The sequence below is a fragment of the Callithrix jacchus genome, chromosome 10, assembly GCF_049354715.1.
Source record: "Callithrix jacchus isolate 240 chromosome 10, calJac240_pri, whole genome shotgun sequence".
In the NCBI taxonomy this organism is placed as follows: Eukaryota; Metazoa; Chordata; class Mammalia; order Primates; family Cebidae; genus Callithrix; species Callithrix jacchus.
The window spans coordinates 125,038,918-125,058,995 of NC_133511.1; the positions used below are offsets into that span (position 1 = coordinate 125,038,918).

At 44.8% G+C, this 20,078-nt stretch overlaps 1 protein-coding gene across 6 annotated transcripts in view; it reads right to left on the minus strand.

The window, feature by feature from the left end:
• Positions 1-4,484: 4,484 nt before the first annotated feature.
• The window catches only part of KMT5B (lysine methyltransferase 5B), a 56,074-nt gene continuing 40,480 nt past the window's right edge, over positions 4,485-20,078 (minus strand). For 5 of the 6 annotated variants that reach the window (XM_035263560.3, XM_035263557.3, XM_035263552.3 and 2 more), the window contains 2 exons: positions 16,744-16,940; positions 4,485-8,704 (listed from right to left, as the gene is read on the minus strand). In XM_035263560.3, coding sequence (XP_035119451.1) covers positions 7,227-8,704; positions 16,744-16,940 — 1,675 coding nt within the window. In that variant the 3' untranslated portion in view covers positions 4,485-7,226. Of the gene's footprint in view, positions 8,705-15,498; positions 15,718-16,743; positions 16,941-20,078 lie in introns of those variants that run through there. The other variant, XM_035263563.3, reaches the window with a different exon arrangement.

The window sequence follows — 20,078 nt, forward strand, 5'->3', positions numbered from 1 at the left end:
TTGGAGGAGACAGAGACTTCCAGAATCACTCTGGCAAAGGTGGGGCTGCACAGCTGGGCTTGGAGGGCCTCTGGAGCACAGCAGCTCTGTGGTCCTTACCTGTGCTCTCTAGATGTTTAAGACCAGCCTGGGCATTATAGGGAGAACCTCATCTCTACAAAAAGTAAAAAAATTAGCTGGTTGTGGTGGTGGGCACCTGTAGTTCCAGCTACTCATCAGGAGGTTGAGGCAGGAGGATTGCTCAGTCCTGGGAGGTAAAGGCTGCAGGGAGTCGTGATCACACCACTGTACTGCAGCCCAGGTGACAGAGTGAAACCCTGTCTCAAAAAACAAAAACAAAAACCGAAACCAAGCTGGGGCCTTGGAGCCTGGGGTGAATGTCCAGCTCTGTCCCTTGCCACCAGCGGCACGATCTCAGGCAGGCCTATTCTCTTGTTTATTAAGAACCTATTTGCCCCAGTGCACCACCAGCCTGAGTGGGGCATGCCCCATTTGTTTCCCCCCTGGCTGTTTCTCTGTCTGGCTGCCTACCTGGGGTGTAGCAACCACCAGGGGTGTGTTGCTTTGTTCCTGGGGCTCTGGGCCCCAGAGCCCTGCACTCACTGGACGTGTCCTGGAGGCCCACCGTCAGGGTTATCTGCCATCATCTTGGGTGACCAATGCCGTGATTTCTCAGAACTGTGACCACTCCACTGCCAGGTCCCGTGGAGGACCTTGTCCTCACAGGAAAGTGTGGCCCCTCGCCTTTTCTGTGAGCACCTACCCTCCGCCTGCCCCCCACACTTGCTTACTGCTCCAGCGCTTGCAGTCCCCCGCCAGCAGGGAGCCTGCAGGGCTTGCACACCTCCACCTTTACCTGTCTAGTGGCCCACTCAGCGCACAGACTTGCCTTCTCCCCCTAACCTGCAGGCAGGCACGGCTTCTCATCTAACCCCTTCTCCTGCCAACCTGAATCCCATGGCCCCCAGCCCTGCTGTCTTCTGTGGTCCCCACCTGGGTAGAGGCCCACATGTGCCTGGGAGGCTCACACCTGTGCAGAGAAGTGCTGGCCACCAGCCTGGGCTCAGGACACCAACTAGTACCTTGAAAGTGATGGGTAGATTTTTTTTTTTTTTTTTTTTTTTTTGAGAAAGAGTCTCCCTCTGTCACCCAGGCTAGAGTGCATGGTGCAATCTTGGCTCACTGCAACCTCTGCCTTTGGGTTCAAGCGACTCTCTTGCCTCAGCCTCCCAAGTAGCTAGGATTATAGGCGCCCACCACCACGCCTGGGTAATTTTTGTATTTTTAGTAGAGACGGGGTTTTACCATGTTGGCCAGGCTGGCCTTGAACTCCTGACCTCAGGTGATCTGCCCGTCTTGGCCTCCCAAAGTGCTGGGATTACAGGCGTGAGCCACCACCGTGCCTGGCCAGATACTTCTTTCGTGAATGGTATCTGCTTGCTTTCCCAGTCTCAATTTCAAACCTCTCTCTTACTCCTCAAACCTCTGGGCCCTCCTGTCTTCACTCTCAGACAACCTCTAGGCCCTCCTGTCTTCACTTCACTTCCTACTTTCCAGACCAGAGAGAAAGCCTCATGCTGGAGGGGCTCCCTCACCACATCCAAAACCTTTTCCTCCTGGAAGGAAGACAGATCTGCTCCTGAAGATCCCCGATGCGACCCACTCTGAGTAACTCCTTCACTTTCTCAGAACACTGGTTCCTCTGTGCGAGCTCCCTGCCTCCAGCATTAAACATCTCATATTAACGAAATGAACCTCCTCCCCTCCTAGCAGTCATCCTCACTGGTTCCTCCTTCACAGAAAAACTTCGCCTCCACCCTCTCAACCCATCTGGCTCTTCCTTGAAGTGCTGCCCTAACTAAGCTCAGCAGTCTGAGGTCAAGGACCAATGGCTGGGGAGCAGCCTTTCTTGCAGCCCCCACGCCTCTGTGACGGCGGTTCAGGGGCAGTCCTGGGCCAGCTCCCTAGGCTGTCTCACTGCTGTGGTCTGTGTGTGGCCCCAAGTTCATGCTGGAAACTCAGTCCCCAGTGCCACAGTGTGTTGCGAAGTGGGGTCTTTAAGAGGCAATTAGGTCGTGAGGGTCCTGACTCATGAATGAATGGATTAATGCCATTATCGAGGGAGTGGGCCCCCAATAAAGCAGTTGAAGCCCCTTCCTCTCTCTACCACGGGCTGGTGCACTGCAGAGGCCTTCCTCGCCAGAATCAGCCTCTCCATCTTGAACTTCCCAGCCTCCAGAAGCATGAGTCAAATAAAAGTCCATTGTCTCTAACTTGCCCAGTCCCAGTCTGTGATACTGTGATAGCAGCACAAAGCAGACCAAGACACCCTCTCCCATGGCTTTGATTTTACCCCACATTGAAGACTCAAATCTTGTTTCCTGCCCCAAACCTCAAGTACATGCTAGGTGCTCAAAAAATACTGAAGTGGGGTGGGTGTGGTGGCTCATGCCTGTAATCCCAGCACTTTGGGAGGCCGAGGCGGGCAGATCACAAAGTCAAGAGATCAAGACCATCCTGACCAACATGGTGAAATCCCATCTCTACTAAAAAATACAAATAGCCAGGTGTGGTGGCAGGCACCTGTAGTCCCAGCTACCCCTGGCTGAGGCGGGAGAATTGCTTGAACCTGGGAGGCAGAGGTTGCAGTGAGCCAGGATGGTACCACTGCACTCCAGCCTGGTGACAGAGCGAGACCTTGTCTCAAAAACAAAAACAAGACAAAAAACAGCGAAAAAAAGACCGAAGTGCACCTTCAACACTGGGCCCCAGCCGCTCAGGGGCTCACTGCTTCCAGCCCTCTGGTGTGCCAGAGCAGGCCCAGCCGCGCTCTGCTTCCCTTCAGCCAGAGCACTCAATAGGTGGGCTGCCCCCAAAAGTCCTAAGTCACTGTTTACTGCAAGTCAGCTGAAAACCCTACAAATCTGGCAAGGGGGACACGGGATCTGGCAACAGATTTTTTTTTCAGAACACTACCAAAGCAATCTCCAAGGGCCTGCAGTCTGTCTGCTGTCCTCCAGATTAGCAGCCTTATGACAGTTCCTATGAATATTTATTAAGCTTAAGGGCCTGGGAGAAAATGAGTAGCAGATGGTGGAGGCAGTGGTAGTGACGTCCCTTTCCCAGTCTTGGCCATTCACATACCCTGTCCCTACCAATCCTGGCACCCTTTCTGAAGAATCAAAATGCACTTTTTGGCCAAGCATGGTGGCTCACAACTGTAATCTCAGCACTTTGAGAAGCTGAGACGGGCGGGTCACTTGAGGTCAGGAGTTTGAGACCAGCCTGGTCAACATGGTGAAACCCCATCTCTACCAAAAATACAAAAATTAACCAGGTGTGGTGGCAGGTGCCTGTAGTCCCGGCTACTTGGAAGGCTGAGGCAGGAGAACCGCTTGAATCTGGGAGATGGAGGTATTGTGAGCCAAGTTCATGCCACTGCACTCCAGCCTGGGCAACAGAGTAAGTCTCCGTCCATAAATAAATACACTTTTCCTCTGGGCTCTATCATTAGCAAACACAAGTAATGCTCATGTGCTCTAGGAGGGAGTAGAAGTCTCTCAGGCCTCACATTCCCTGGCCTTCAAGGGTCACACGTGCCAGTCATGGGGGATGCCCTGGAACTGGCAACTTGCTTTGTCTGCTCTGGGTGCAACTGGGTCCTGCAGCAGAGCAGTGATGGAAAGCTGTCATTTGAGAAATGAGTCACACAGGGGCTCCACTGGCTACTGGAAGAGCAGAGAGTGACATTGAGATGCTGAAGACGCATCTCAATGTACTTAACAGGCATGCCACATTTCACCTTTTTCCACACTGGGAACCCAAGTTTGGGTGGATACTTCAATCACTTAGGAAAAATTAATAATCAATACTTGACTAGCCCAGTGTGTGCACTGCTCTCACAGATTATCCTCAAGAGCGAATCCAGAAACTAAACTGATGACGGGACCAGGCGTCCACACTGACGTCTGACCCAGAATGGTGCTAGGTGCTGGGAAAGAGATGTGGAGATGAAGCAGCTTGCTCAGCTGTCGCCGAGCTGGGCAAATGCGGGTTTCCTCCCTCCTGTATGGTCATATTTCCTTTCAGCAGCAAATAGGAGAAAAAAGGACCTATGCCAATTCAGGGTATGCTTTGTCCAATAGGTAAGGGGGAAAATCCAAGTAATCAGGAACTATTAACGCATTTGAGTTGCAAAAGCCTTCAATGTTACCTTGCTCCATATTGAAGGCACACATTTTTTGAGTTCAGGGACTAGGAGGGTATGTAGTATAGTCTCCCTGAGAGAAGAATCAATGTTTACTCTCTCTTCCCTCAAAAATGAGTGGCACCAGACACAAGAGGAGACCAGGGCCTAGAGAACTCAACATTCACAGGTATTGAAAGCTTTCGAAACTGTGATTTTACAAATTGTTTCACACACAAATTTTGTGGAGAAAGTCACCGCTTGGATCTGTTTTCAGATACAGTGAACACTGGCCAAATTGTTTTAATTTCCGAATTTATTAAAATGATTAACCTCAATACTGCAAGTGCATGTACAAAATATTTGTAAAAAATGTTTTTAATGAAACGTTAAAGAACTTACCTCAAATGCTGAAAAAGTCCTTTTTCATTCTTTCAGTACAAGGAATACATTGTATCTCAAAAGTATTACAACTCAGCAAAAACAATTCGTAACAGTAATTTGAAAATGATTGAAAATTGAATACTTTACATATATTTCTATGATCATCTCCTAATTCTTACAATGCCAAAATCTCAAACCAATCATTGCATAAGCTCAAGCTAAAAGTTTTATAGAATGCAACCTCTTCCAAACTGGTCCACGGTGTGTGGATGTCACCGTTCCACACAGTGACGTTCGACAGCAGATCCAGAACAGTTCCGAGGCCCCTACCTTTACAAACGGAAACTAGGTTTCCCTAGAAGGCATCAACAGTGGCTGCTGAGTGCTTGTGCATACCGACTCCTGAGAGGCAGTGATTCGCTACCAAATGTCACTGCTCTGAGACCCATGGGAAGGTCAGCCTCTAAAGATGAGGCCATGATAAAACAAACATCATAAATAAGTTACTAAAATTAGCTTAAAAATGAAGACAAATGGGAAATGTGTTACTTTTTAGGATTGAAATTCCCAAACTAGCTGTTGTTGGTATTGAAACAAGGTTTCAGATTTAGTCTCTGAACCTCTTCCCAACACCTCAAACTACAGTGGGAACAGCACCTCCAGACGCAAGGTCCACCTTCATCTTCCTCAGTGGCATGGGGTTCATATTTTTATGTGGGGACGACATGAGGGCTGGATGTGCTGAGTGCTCAGGGTGCCTCGGATGGGTGCTCCTGAGAGGCTGTGTGTCTGCCCCACAACGTGGGTGTGAGTGAGTGTGGAAGGAAGTCTGCCACACGCTTTCCAGATGCCTGAGAAGTTCGCCTGCACCGTAATGAACAAGGATGAGACTATGTAAGACTACAGACGTAGCTCCTTAGAGAACCAGGAGGAAAAAATCTACTTTTTAAAGATGGTCATGAATCTTATTAATTTCTATTTGGAACCTATGGGCAATCAATAGTTTTAAGGAGCTTAATTTCAATAATATCCCCTCAACCTGGAAATCAGTAGGAATCAGTAAAAACAGTCAGCATTGAGGTTTTCTCCATTGGACTTTGCATTACCTGCAGATTCCTTTTAATATTTTAAGACATGGGCCACTTTCCTATAGACACTATACAAATCCCCTAAATTGATCTTTACTTAGGAACAGTGTGTATCAGAGAGGACATGTACACATTTCCCAGAAATAAAGAGACCTACTGGTGTCAAACACCTGTTACAGATTTATATTCCCAAACTCTCTGTCCAATGATTTGCAAAATAATCCAGAGAAATGAAAAGAACCTGGTACTGAACATAAAGTAGTAATAAAAAATTTGCTCATTAAGTTAATTAAAATTAATTTCTCAAAGTGCTTCAAAAAACAAATTAAATCTGACTCCTTTTTGTTTAACTGATAATATAGTCAAAAAAATCTTTGATATTTTCATAATAAACTAACATAAGCCAAGAACTTCCACTGATGCAGTGCTTAAAACTATATATTTATAATTTCCTATTTTATTGGCATGAATATTTCTAAACTTAAAAACCTTCCTGGTAAGTTCTTTTAATTTCTTATGACAAAATTTCTCACAACACACAAATATTTACAACATATACATCGTTTTCAGTTCTTTACACTGAACCTCAAAGACAAACTTTCTTACAGGTTACCACAGAACAAAAGCTGTGACTCATGTTTTTATTTCATAAACTAGTATAAGTTAAAGTGAATAGATTTTTAATATTCCTTGTAGCATTTTACAAGTGCAACAGAAAACCTGAAGAACCAAATGAAGATAGCTGTAGTTCATTAAATGTTGCTTGTTGTCATCACGTTGTTCACAGCAAATTTTTGAAAAAATAAGCACCAATCATTCTTGCAAAGAACAATTTTATCTAAAAGGATTGAAAAGAGTTAAATACAAGGTTTTTAATTTACACGACAAGCAATAAATACACTGTGTCGAAACTCATCCCGCACACTGCTACCCTCGTACATATAATGTACTGGGAAGTGAGCTGTTGCGTATGTCATTGCATTTTTTTTTTTTTTTTTTTTAAGAAACCAATCTGACTCCCAACCAATGGTTTGCGGAATTAACAAAGGCCACAAACAGTACACCTGGGCCAGCAAACAGTGTGAAACTGACAAAACTCCAAGGGGGAAACATCTAGCAAATAAATCGAAAAGCCAAAGATCATTGCTGGTGATATTAGCATACTAGAAACCCTTAATCTGCTGCTACTATGATTTAAGTTATTGTTTAGTCATATATTAAGGAGCCAGCTGATGCTCTTAGTTACAATTGTTGTAGCCACATCATTCTCAACGTCCTCTGTGGAAAGTTGCTATCACTGTCCAGTTTTGCCTGAGCCTTTATTTTACAACAGGGCTTCACCTCTAACTCAGAATTGCACGTAAGAAGGCTATTTAAAAAGTACGATAAAAATTTGCACAAATCAGACTTAAGAATTGAGTCAGTACGCTGTACACTTTCTACAATAGTATGCTGATAAGTGAAGAGACAATAGAAGTGCTGCCACTAAACTTTCAGTTGAGGAATAATTGACTGGAATTTTTTATTTCTTTAAAGTAGTTATACCAGGTCAAATTAAGACCAAGAGCTTATGCATTAAGCCTTAAAGACTGATCTTCTCTTCTCCTTGAAGAAATGTCAATATCTATAGAGTCTTTTCCAACTATTAGCCTCAATCGCTTGGCTGGAGGAAGAGGAATAAAATCGTCTTCAAAGTCATCGTCATAGTCATCGTCCTCGTCGTCGCCCTCCGAAGAGGAGGAATCATCTGTACTTTCTTCCTCATACTGACTGTAGTCATCCACCTCCATTCGAGACTCCAAGAGGGAAAGAGGATCGCTGCAACACACCCCATTTTCATGAAGCCCCTCTGTGTAAGATCCCCTACTTTCCTCATCTCGTTTCAGCTGGATTTTTAGTTTTGTAGAACTACTGCCTGATCCTGAGTTAAATCCATTATTCAGCTTTGCCACATAGAGATTGCTATCGTTGTCGTGGTCTTTACTTAACTTGATGCTTATTTTTGAAGAATTCATCCCATCATTCTCTTGGTCATTTGTCTTGCTGCTGCTATCATGACGCCTACGAAGAGTCAATTTGGGAATCCCCGAGTTATTTTCCAGGATTAACTGTGCGTCATACCTTGTGATTCGCCTCTTCTTTTTACTTTTTGCAGTTCTAAAGCTGTCTTTTGTTTTGAAGCTATCGGATGTCACAACTGAACAACCGACGGGTGAAGGAGCACAGTCTGTGTAGCTCACAGGCACACCCACAGTGCCACTGTGCTCGCCCTGGTCAGAATGGGGCCCCATCAAATCTGGCACCGTGTCGTCTTTTCCAGGAGAATCATGCTCCGGAGTAGACTCCTCTATTTTTGCAAACTGTTTCACAAGTTTTCCTTGTCGTGACTTCTTTTTGGACATGCCTGTGTCACTTTTATGACACTTTGCCTCCCCGTTTTGTGCAGTCTCGTGAGCCAGTTCTTCCTCCTGCACCACGGGAGCTGGCTGCTCATCACTGTCAGGGCAAGGTTCCGTCACGCTGCCTTTATAGCCATCCAGCGTATTTGGTTCGAGCTTGATGTCAGAGGCCTCCTTCAGAGTTGTTCTTGTCCTCACTGACCGCCGGGTTATGTAGGTGCAGGGTGAGCCCTCCCCCTGCAAATGAGCACCTCTCACAGGATTCTGTCTGTGTTCTCTCGCCGCGTGTCTAGTCAAGCACCCACTGGCGACTGCAGCTTGGGCTGGTCCCTCTGGCTCCTTATCTTTTTTAATGGGCAAATTTTTATATAGAACTACTTTAGGTTCTTTCAGTACTAAGTTTCCCATTTCGAGTTTTCTTGAAGCATTCTTTTGCTCCAGCCGCTTGCAATGATTTCTCAATTTTATCTTTGAAAGTAAAGGCTTTGCAGGCTTTTTCAGTTTCTTTGGTACCCTGGAATTATTTATATGAGTTAGCTTAGATGAGGTAGAGTTGGAAGAAGCTGGAATTCTTGACATAGATTGCCTCGTTAACGTTCTGCTCTTGCTATTCTTTTTTACACCAACTGAAGATTTTCGGTTAGAAGCTGTAAGGTTAAAAAGAAAAAGGTGAAAAACAGCCTTGGTAACAGCAGAGTTCAAGAAAAGAATGCCCAAAACCAGGCTATTAGATACAGCATGTTTAGACTGCACGAACGCCGACACCACGGCTCCTGCTGCAGATTCTGCCAGCACACCTGCATTCCCTGCACTGCTTTTCTTTGAAGCTCTTTTCTAAGTTACGGGGCATCTATCTGTTTTCGAGGTAAGCAGCTGGATGGTTAAAAAGCTTTCAGCACAGCAGGGACCTAGACTACTCTGTAAGTTTCTCCTTAATCTGTCATCACACTGGCCCAAACAAAGACGTTCTCCTGATTTAGCAGTTCCCCACATAAAAGATTTGAAGGAAAGTTAAGTAAACATAGCTTTTTTCCTTTCACAGATTCTCCATAAAATAGTCATTTTAAATGTTTCTAAAATCCATTACTCATTAACCCAAAGGAAGTACACCACTTGGCCAGTAATACAGAATAGAAATAGAATACTAATGAGCTCTAAGGAACACATTCTATTGCAATGGTTTCAAAGAAGAGAAACAGATTCTAAGACCCATATATTATCACTCTGAAAAGTCACTGTCACTATCAAAACAGCAATGCACTATTCTAAATTGTCCCCTTCAACTCTGTGAAGGACAGAAGCAGCAACAGGGGGGCTGCCAAATAAGAGCTGCAAAGCTTCCTTGGCTCCGTCCCTTCAGTGGCTGCCCAATGGCTACAATCACGGTGAAGGAAGAGGCACATTGCTAGAATTGTGCACTCTCACGACAGAGTGAGACCCAGCTTCTTTCCAAGGCAAGGACAGAAAGGGTTGCACTGACCTTAATGGTAATGACCTGAGAAGTGATGAATATGGTTCAATTGTGTAGTCTCATCCACTAGAATTACAAAGAACTACTAGGTAGAAAATATTTCTACCTAATTTATTTTATTTTTTATTTTTTGAGATGGAGTTTCACTGTTGTTACCCAGACTGGAGTGCAATGGCACGATCTCGGCTCACCGCAACCTCCGCCTCCTGGGTTCAAGCAATTCTCCTGCCTCAGCCTCCTGAGTAGCTGGGACTACAGGCGCACACCACCATGCCCAGCTAATTTTTGTATTTTTAGTAGAGACGGGGTTTCACCTTGTTGACCAGGATGGTCTCGATCTCTTGACCTCGTGATCCACCTGCCTCGGCCTCCCAAAGTGCTGGGATTATAGGCGTGAGCCACCGCGCCCGGCCGACAATATATATTTTTAAATACAAGGATATTTAGATAATTCTTTTGCTACAGAATTTCCTTACACTTACGAAGCTTGCCTACAAGGTGGATTGAGTAGATGTGCTGTCAATATAGAGAATGAAGGTGAATGGCTTCTCAAAAGGCTTCACCTGTGACTCACGCGTTAGCTGCTCCCAGTGTCTCTGACCTTGCCACTGACTGTTAATTTTTCCTCTGTGTTGACATTCTGGACTATTATTTATAGAAGTTTACATGAATCAATTTCTGTTACCTAGTTCTCATGTGTCCAGTTGAAAACTTCTTCCTAATCAAAACACTCCATTTACAGATTATTCACTAGAGAAGCTAAGATAACCAAATGAATGATCACCACCTCTCACCAACAGGGAGAATAAAAACAATAAAATACGGGTAAGCTCAGCACACTGCCCACCCAAGTGCGGTCCAGGATCCCGAAGTCTCCATCGCTTTCAACATGCCTGAGGGTTGCCGGGGCCACTGGTTAGTTACCATTAGTTCAGTTTCTATTGAGAGGTTCAACAATGCATCACAGGCACTCCGACAATATCAAACCAACAAGAACAGAAGTCTCTGCACCTGAGGTGAGGAGTTCAAAACCACCTGGCCAATACAGTGAAACCCTTTCTCTACTAAAAATACAAAAACTAGCCAGGCATGTGGTGCGTGCCTGTAGTCCCAGCTAATCGGGAGGCCGAGGCAAGAGAATCACTTGAACCTGGGAGATGGAGGTTGCAGTGAGCCAAAATGGCACCACTGCACTCTAGCCTGGGTGACAAGAGTAAATGCTCATCTCAAATAAAAAGAAGGCAGCCCTGCACGCAGAGACTGGTTCATAAATGGCTTCAGTGTAATAAACCAGCAGAATTTACAGCAAGGAGAGATTCATGGTTTGAGCCAAGAACAAACTTACACATGTGGGCTGCTACCACGGTGGCAGCCTATTTTTACAACAGTAGGAGGGTGAAGTTGGAATACGAGTCAATTTGAGAACGAGTGATATATTATCCACTGGAATTACACAGAACTACTTCACAGCAAATATATTTTTTAAAAATAAGAAATTTAGAAAATAAGAACAAAATAGGGAACCCTTTGGCTAAAGGATTTCTTTATGCTTATGACGCTCTCCTACAAGGTGGACTGAGTGACGTGCTGCCAGTGTGAAGAAGGGCACCAGTGGAGACAGAGCTGCACTGCTCGGCTGCCTTTTGCCTGGCTTTCTCAGAGGTGGCTATGATGATCCTTTGCTCATTCTATGCCTCCTCAAGGACCAACTTATGACTAAGCTCAGCGGTTTTCAACCTTTTATTTCTCCTCTTTCCATTCCATTCTTTTTCCTGTTTCCCCAACAATCTGTTTACCACCACGTACCTGCAAGCACCCTTACACAACAATCACATCGACACCATGTTCTCACCAGCCTGCTCCTCCAGTGAGACAGCCTTTGGTGCGCTGACAACTCTGTCATTAAATCCAGCACATACTCTTCAGCCCTCCCCTTTCTTCATTTCTCTAAATGTGACACTGATAACCATTTTTTCTTGAGAAAACCTTTCTTCTCTTGGTTGTCAGAGAGCGCGTCCTCCCGGTTTTCCTTCTCCATCCCTGGCACACCTCTTTCATCTGCCCCTAGACTGTTACTCTTCAGGCCTTTGCAGTCCCAGGCCCCAGGTGATAAGCACCCATTCTCCCATGGTTATTAGCACTTACAGGCTGATAGTTCCCCAACTCTAGTCAGACTTTCTCAATGAGATCCAGATCACCAAATACAGACTGTCTCTCAGTCCCTAAATAGAACTCACCAAGTCTCCTGACGACTTCCCCTTTCGAGGTCTCTATCTTGGTCAGTGTCACCACCACTGCCCAGCTGCCTAAGCAGAAAGCTGGAGGTCCTCCTTGACTCCCGCTCACCTCAACCGCCTTACCAAGCCAATCACCAGATGCCGTGGAGTCCACCCCTGCAATGTCACTGCAACCTGTTTACTCTTCCCTGTCTCGAATGCCACAATCTCCTGCCTGAACTATGGCAATTTTGTTTTTCCTGTTTTTCCAAAAATCCATTTACCACCACGTGGCCAGGATGATTTTCTTAGTACATATGCACCTTCTGGCTGTTAAACCTTTCAGCAACCTAATGCCCTAAGTAAGAATCAGGTCTAAAATGTTAGCCTGTGGTCACATCTCTTTTTCTTACCCTGTACTTGTCATGAAGCAGAGCTTTGACTCAAGCCTCACTCTATCTACACAGCTGTCTAGAAGGCCCTCTGCTTTGAATATACTTCCCTTGGCCAACTTCTCATCCCCTCTAAGACTCGGCTTAGGCAACACCTCTCAGGGAGCCTCTTGGGCCCTTCTCGGCAACGCCCTTCCTATGTCTTCTCACAGCACCCAAGAAGCTCATTACTTGGTACTTATTTTCACCCATTAGATGAATCCAATTTTATGGTGATTCTGAATTCAGCTCTCCCCATCCCATCCCTCTTTCCAAAACATTCACTGTTGGCAACAGAAAACCAAAGCATTTTCATGTTCTTGTGTCTAAATTAACATAAACAGTCCATTTTTTTAGCATAAAATGGGTATTTGATACTATGTATTATGTCAATACAGAGATTTCAGTACATATTAGCAATGTATTTTAATTTTGTTTGAAAAGCATCATCTCGTCAAAAGCCCTGTCAAAAGGTATGCACATCAAATCAAAGGAAAAAAAAGACAGGCAAAGAATGGGAGAAAGGTGATGAAGATGAGAGTCCAGTAGAGTGACAAGAGCCCTTTCACTGTCCAAAGAAGCTACCCTGTCCTCACAGGGGTTGAGAATTTCCGTGAAGGCTAAAGCAGGAAGACAGCAGCCACAATGGCAAACGAAAAGTCAATGATTTTTAAAAGTCTACCAGGAAACCAAGGACTGTGACCTCAGTGGGGTCAGATGTGCCTGTGTTTGAATTTGCTTCAGCACCTTATACGCCTCGTATGACTCTTCCCCTGGGAGAAATCTCAAATGCATGGACCTGGACAGTAATTTTAGGTGGGGGTAACAGATTCTTCTCGGTAACTACTACATGCTACGTGCTGGGCAAAATGGTCACATCCATCCTAATAAATGCTTTGGAAGGAAATGAGATTAAACCTATGTGAAAACCAAGCTCGCATAGACTAGCGTGCGTCATCCATCTGGTGAATGGCAGAGAGGGGACTTCAGCTTAGGCCTTCCTGAGCATTAAAGTCATTCTTATGCTGCCTCTAAGGCATACCACAGAATTACAGTGTCAGTCTCAACTCACGGGTAAAGGTCCCACTGCATGGCTATTGCAGTCATTTCAGGGTGTCCTCAAATTCCTATGGCAGAGTGGCACCAAGACTTATAGCCAGACAAAAGAGCTATGAAGGACTCCAAGGCCTTCCTGGGCACTCAGGCTTCACTGGAGATGCACACGATTAGCTGGAACTAAGATGACACAAGGGCCACAACTCAGCATTTCCAGAACTTGAGGATCCAGAAGGCCCCTACAGGACTTTAAAGATCTTGGGCTCAAGGAGTTTACTAGGCACAAGCACTTTTCATCTGATGTGACCAGCACCGACTGGCAATGGTTGCCTGGAACAGGGTGTTAGAAAGAACTCTGAAGCAGCCTTGGCTCAGCAGAAAAGAGTGTTCAGAACAACTGATGACATCAGTGACAGGGCCAGAGTGAGAAGCAGTGCCTCAGCCTCTGCATCTAGGACAGGTGCTCCACAGTTAAGATCAACCTCTCCCTTTGGCCGAGTCTTCTGGGGTTTGTCTTGACTTGCGGCACCTGCAGAGACCTGTGTCCACATCTTCGCAGACGGCTCAGAGCCTCTGGTCTCACACTCCCTATCACAGCACTAACTTCAGAGGGGGTATCCCAGTCAGCAAGGTGTTAAGAGGCCTGAAAAACTGGAATCCTCTAGTCCTGGCATTCCTGTGGACTGGATTTGTGAAAATGGATTCCTTGTTGTCTCTATTTCTGGATGCTAAAGCAGAGTCACACTGTAGCTCTCAAGATAATTGCCAAAAAAGCACCTGTATGGAATATTTTCTTTCAACTACACAGAACATTTCTTTATACATTTGTTCAAAGAAAGCAGTTCCTCTATGAGCTGCTAAATTCTAAATGAACCACAGGATAAAGACGAGCAGCCACACAGAAAAAACACTCCACACCCATACACACTATGTGCACCTACCACCCTGGGAGGAGGGGCCTGGCAGCTCTGGCTTTCCTGCCAGCCGCTTCCAGAGCCTTTCTTTCAGACAGGTGGAGGGGATGGCTGAGACGAACACCAAAAGAAATACAGCCTAAGAGAATGCATGTAAGAACTCGGGAAATCCTTACGTGAACATGACAACATACAATGGTCTCGGAGACAACTAAAGCCCCAAGCTCCTTCAGAGAGAACACTGAGCCACATCTATCCGCTCTGTCCATGACCTCAGTTAGTCACACTGACCCCTGGATTGCTCCAATCATGCTGCGGAAAGGGAATTTGAAAAAAAGCAAGCGACCCACTATCAGCAGTCACTGCAAAATGTGCACCTGTCTTCTGTAATGCTGACAGCGATTATTCGGTCCCTTGGAACTGGAAAACCTGTGCTTCCAGTCTGCTCTGCTTACTTGTGCACCTGTCCTATCCTGGAGCTAAGGTATAAGCTCCCTGAGGAAAGAACCCAAGTCTCAAACATCTTCGTATGTCTTCAAGAACTAGCAGGATTTCAGTAAGTATCTAGTTTATTAATATATATTCCCAAATAGTATTTGGTTTAATAAATATTAATTAATGGTTAAACATCAGTACACCCAACATCTTCCAAAAATTATTTGTATTCTCACCTTTTAAACTAAGTAGTATACTGAGTTCAGTAGCTATACACTAGTCATAAAGTTACTACTTAAAAGCATAAAACATCTGCGTGACAGAGCCATTCAACATGGGCAACTCTGTGGCTGTCTCCACATACAGATGGCAGCACGCACCTGTTTCTGTTCTTATTTTAAAATACACAGGTCTCGGCTGGGCGTGGTGGCTCATGCCTGTAATCCCAGGACTTTGGGAGGCTGAGATGGGCAGATCACAAGGTCAGGGGTTTGAAACCAGCCTGGCCAATTTGGGGAAACCCTGTCTCTACTAAAAAAAATAAATAAATAAAAATACCCAGGCATGGTGGCGAGCACCTGTGGTCCCAGCTACTCGGGAAGCTGAGGCAGGAGAACTGCTTGAACCAGCGGGCAGAGGTTGCAGTGAACTAAGATTGCGCCACTGCAGTCCAGTCTGGGCGACAGAGCAAGACTCTGTCTCAAGAAGAAAAAAAAAAGGACACAGGTCTCACTATGTTGCCCAGGCTGGTCTCAAATTCCTGAGCTCAAATGATCCTCCCACCTCAGCCTCCCACATAGCTGGGACTACAGGCTTGCGCCACCATGCCTGGCTTTTAAGTGTTTTTATGTCTGCATTTATAAAATGGGCTTCACAAGATTCCAGTTTCACCAAGGAACCAGACTCAGAAAACAAATGTTCGTTATGCTGCATTTATTATGAGAATCCACAGTCAACAGTGAATGATTGACTAACTCTTGCTGATCACTCTGGACATTAACAAGAAAGACTACAGCACTGTGTTTACGCTACACGGGTTATGCTTTGACTCTGACTCCCAGCAGCAGGTAGATTCAGGAATTCATGGCACTGACATTCACCATCGTGGGAAACACCTTCCCTTTTCTTCAGGACTCTCTGTAGGGGAAGAGAGCACCCAGTGTTGGGCTGAGAACATCTGAAAGTGGGGAGAAGAATCTAAAATAATCAGTATCTCAGAGGGCTCTAAGGTACCAAAAAGTCTCACTGGACATTTAAGTGCCAACAAAGACATACTTTCGGAATCACCAGTCAAAACTTTCTAACTTCTGTCTCTCTCTGGGAGACAAGCCAGACTCAAGAGTCTATTGCTTTAGTGGCAACTACAGAAAACTGGTGTTACCCAGAAAAGCAGAAGCAATTAGTATGGTTCCAATACTTCAAAACTCCACAAAGAGGATGTGCTTTCCTTTGCCCGTTCAGGGTTTCTTCTTTCCTTTCTCTTTGTTTAGTCGTTCTCTTTTTCAGTTTCCATCAGATCTTGCCCCACACACCACTGGAATCTCAGAGGTTGCTTCTTTCTCCTTTCCATGTTTATTCCTACTTTCTGGGGTAGCCAATACAGCATGTCACCATACAGCACTGTACAAAATGCTCCTCTATCACAATTCTGAGTCTGGTACTGGTGGGTCTGCCAAACTGGGTCAGTTCATTTTGAAAAAGGTCAGCAAGCAATGAAAAGGTGGAGGCCTTGAGGCCAGAAGCTACGAATTCCTCAAGTCCATCATCTTTTCCTAACAAACTGGCTAGGCACTGGAACGTACAAGGGCCTAATAATTCTACTCAGTCCTTTCGTCTTCTTGCAGGACCTAATGACATCATCACGGTCTCTAACACCTTGAAAAGGTTTTATTTAAAACATGTGACAACCTTGGAACATATGATGAAGAACTCACATCCAGTTACCAAGGTATTCAAGAAAAATAGTCTAGAGAACGGTACTGAAGTTGGAGGTGGGATACAGACTGTGCCTCTGTACTCAAATCATGTCTTGAAATGCTGTCAAAGCTCTCACGTCCCAGTTCCTCTCGCATTTGAAAGCGTCAGACTACTGGAGCGCGCCTTAGAAAGCAAACTGTGTGAAAGTACTTTTACAGACATGCTTATCAAGCTTCCCTTACTTACTTGCATTGTTTTGTTCCTGAGTGGTATCTGCATCAGTGTTAGAGCTGACAGATTGACTGTCTGAATTTTTGCTGCTGTCACCTAACTTTTTAAGCCTATTTAAACGTTTATCTGTTTCTCTGAGTCCATATTTGCTATTGATAACAGGAGCAGGCGCAGGCAGTCCCACTCTGGATTTAAAAGCACCAGTTCCCCGCCTGAAAGAGAAAAATAGCACAGGTTAAACAAACAGAACACACTTTCTTATAACAAGCTTATCTGCTGAGGGTACTTGGCTACAGGCTCACAGATGTGATGAGCTGCTGACGCCTTAACCACCACTGGAAACTCAAGACTAGAACTTACAAAGGAAATTAAGAATCTATATTACAAAATAAACGCTAAAGCTACACTTAAAATAATAAAACAACTTGTTACGACTATTATCAATTGTTAGTTGCCTGAGAAACTACTGGACCTTGTAATTTTTTTTTTTTTTGAGACAAGGTCTCATTCTATCTCCCAGGCTGGAGTGCAGTGACATGAACATGACTCACTGCAGCCTCAATCTCCCAGGCTCAAGCAATCCTCCCACCTCAGCATCCTGAGTATCTGGGACCATAAGCATGTGCCACTACCATCAGTTAATTAAAAAAAAATTTTTTTTTTAGAGATGGGGTCTCACTATGTTGCCCAGACTGGTTTCCAACTCCTGGGCTCAAGCGATCTTCCCAGCTGGGTCTCCCAAAGTGTTGGGTTTACAGACGTGAGCCACCATGCCCAGCCCTTTAATAAACATTGCCAGATGACGCTGCCAAAGGAATAGAGCAAATCACGGTCCTACTGGCACGGTGAGTTCCTATTTCTCCACACCCTCACCAACGGTACACTGTATCACTTAAATTTTGCCAAAGCGATGAATGAAACTGAATACCTAATCTTGTTTTCGTCTCCCTGTTTATGGCCATTTTTTTCCTGTGAAGCATCTCTGCATCTCTTTCTCCTTTACCTTTTTTCCTATTTGACTATGTCTTTTCCTTATAAGCTTATAGGAGCTTTTTGTTACTAGTTTTATTTTTATTTTTGAGACATAGTCTCACTGTGTCACCCAGGCTGGAGTGCAGTGGTGTGATCTTGGCTCACTGCAACCTCATCTCCTGGGTTCAAGTGATTCTCCTGCCTCAGCCTCCCAAGAACCTGGAATTACAGGCGTGTGCCACCACACGTGGCTAATCTTTGTATTTTCAGTAGAGATGGGGTTTCAGCATGTTGGCCAGGCTAGTCTTGAACTCCTGACCTCAGATGATCAACCTGCCTCGGCCTCCCAAAGTGCTGGAATTACAGGCGTGGGCCACAGCTCCTGGCCTTGTTATTAGAATTTTAACTCTTTGCTATATATGTACTTTATTTTCCTTCAGAATATCATCTGTCTTTTGACTTTATTTTGGCCACTCAAAAGTTTCTGGATTCACCATTCCTTATGTCTTTCAAGATGATCTCCGTTACCCCAAAGATAAACATATATTCTCCCAAATTTGCCTAATAGTTTTATATCTTTTAAATTTAGATTTTTAATCCATCTGGATATTATTTTGTATACGATGTGATAGAGGTCTAACTTGGTTTCCTTCTAGAAGCACAATGAATTATACCAACATCATTTATTAAAGAAGTTGTGGTTTCTCAAAGTGTGTTATTCAGATCTCAGGTATACTTCTGCCTTTACTTCAGGACTCTTCATGTCCTGTTTTAACTATTTGTCAATTTCTGTGCCAATATCAAATTCTGATCGGAATTATTTCTAGTAACTTAGTATCTGTTGAAGTCTTTCTAGCTGTTCTTTCTTGGCTATCATCAGATATACTTTCACAGAAGTTTTAAAATAATTTTTATCAATTCAAAAAATAATTCCCAAACAACTCATATATTAACTGGGAAAAGAGTAATGTTTTTATGATTTCAAGTCTTTTTCTTTTTGAGACAGAGTCTCACTGTTGTTACCCAGGCTGGAGTGCAATGGCGCGATCTTGGCTCACCGCAACCTCCGCCTCCTGGGTTCAGGCAATTCTCCTGCCTCAGCCTCCTGAGTAGCTGGGATTACAGGCATGCGCCACCATGCCCAGCTCATTTTTTGTATTTTTAGTAGAGACGGGGTTTCACCATGTTGACCAGGATGGTCTTGATCTCTTGACCTCGTGATCCACCCGCCTCGACCTCCCAAAGTGCTGGGATTACAGGCTTGAGCCACTGCGCCCGGCCTGATTTTAAGTCTTTACAGGTAAGATCACAGCTCCTTTTACTTAGGTTTTATTTTTTGGTTCTTCTTTAGATTTTATGCTTTAAATTTTCTTTTCTTTTTTTTGAGATGTAGTTTCACTCTTGTTGCCCAGGCTGGAGTGCAGTGGCGCATCTCAGCTAACTGCAACCTCTGCCTCCCAAGTTCAAGCAATTCTCCTGCCTCAGCCTCCCAAGTAGTTGGGATTACAGGTGCCCATCACCACAGCTGGCTAATTTTTTTGTATTTTTAGTAGAGACAGGGTTTTACCATGTTGGCTAGGCTGGTCATGAACTCCTGACTTCAGGTGATTTACCTGCCTAGGCCTCCCAAAGTGCTGTGATTATAGGTGTGAGCCACACCCACCCGGCCTATGCTTTAAATTTTCTAGAGTAAAATGTATAAGTACTTGTGAACATATTACAATTACTACTGTCAGTATATAGCATAGCACAGAAATATGCTTCAAATGTCTCCTGGAGAGTCTAGCATGACTCAGTCTCTGTCTTCTTTACAGAGCCTCTTCCTTTTACCCTCTGCCTCTCAGCACACCATGTGTGCCCCTTTCACTGAACTGCCCTCACAGCTGGCACTATGCTGGTCTTGTTTGTCCTGCATGTCCTTGGCCTAACATTAGGTTACTGTTCAGTTAATATGTAATCAGTAACTGAATGAGCTCCTAGACTCACTTTCCCAGCTAATTTCTGGAAAGGCAGAAACAATTTGGTGTTTCCCAGATTTTTCAATACCATATGCAGCCAATCTTCAAATCAAACTGCTCAAACAGTCTGACAATAGCCATGGCCACTATGCTGTATCATGCTGTTCCATTCATTCATTCATTTATTTATTTCTGAGACGGAGTTTTGCTCTTGTTACCCAGGCTGGAGTGCAATGGCACGATCTCAGCTCACTGCAACCTCTGCCTCCTGGGTTCAGGCAATTCTCCTCCCTCAGCCTCCTGAGTAGCTGGGATTACAGGCACACACCACCATGCCCAGCTAATTTTTAGTAGAGACGGGGTTTCACCATGTTGACCAGGATGGTCTCGATCTCTTGACCTCGTGATCCACCCGCCTCG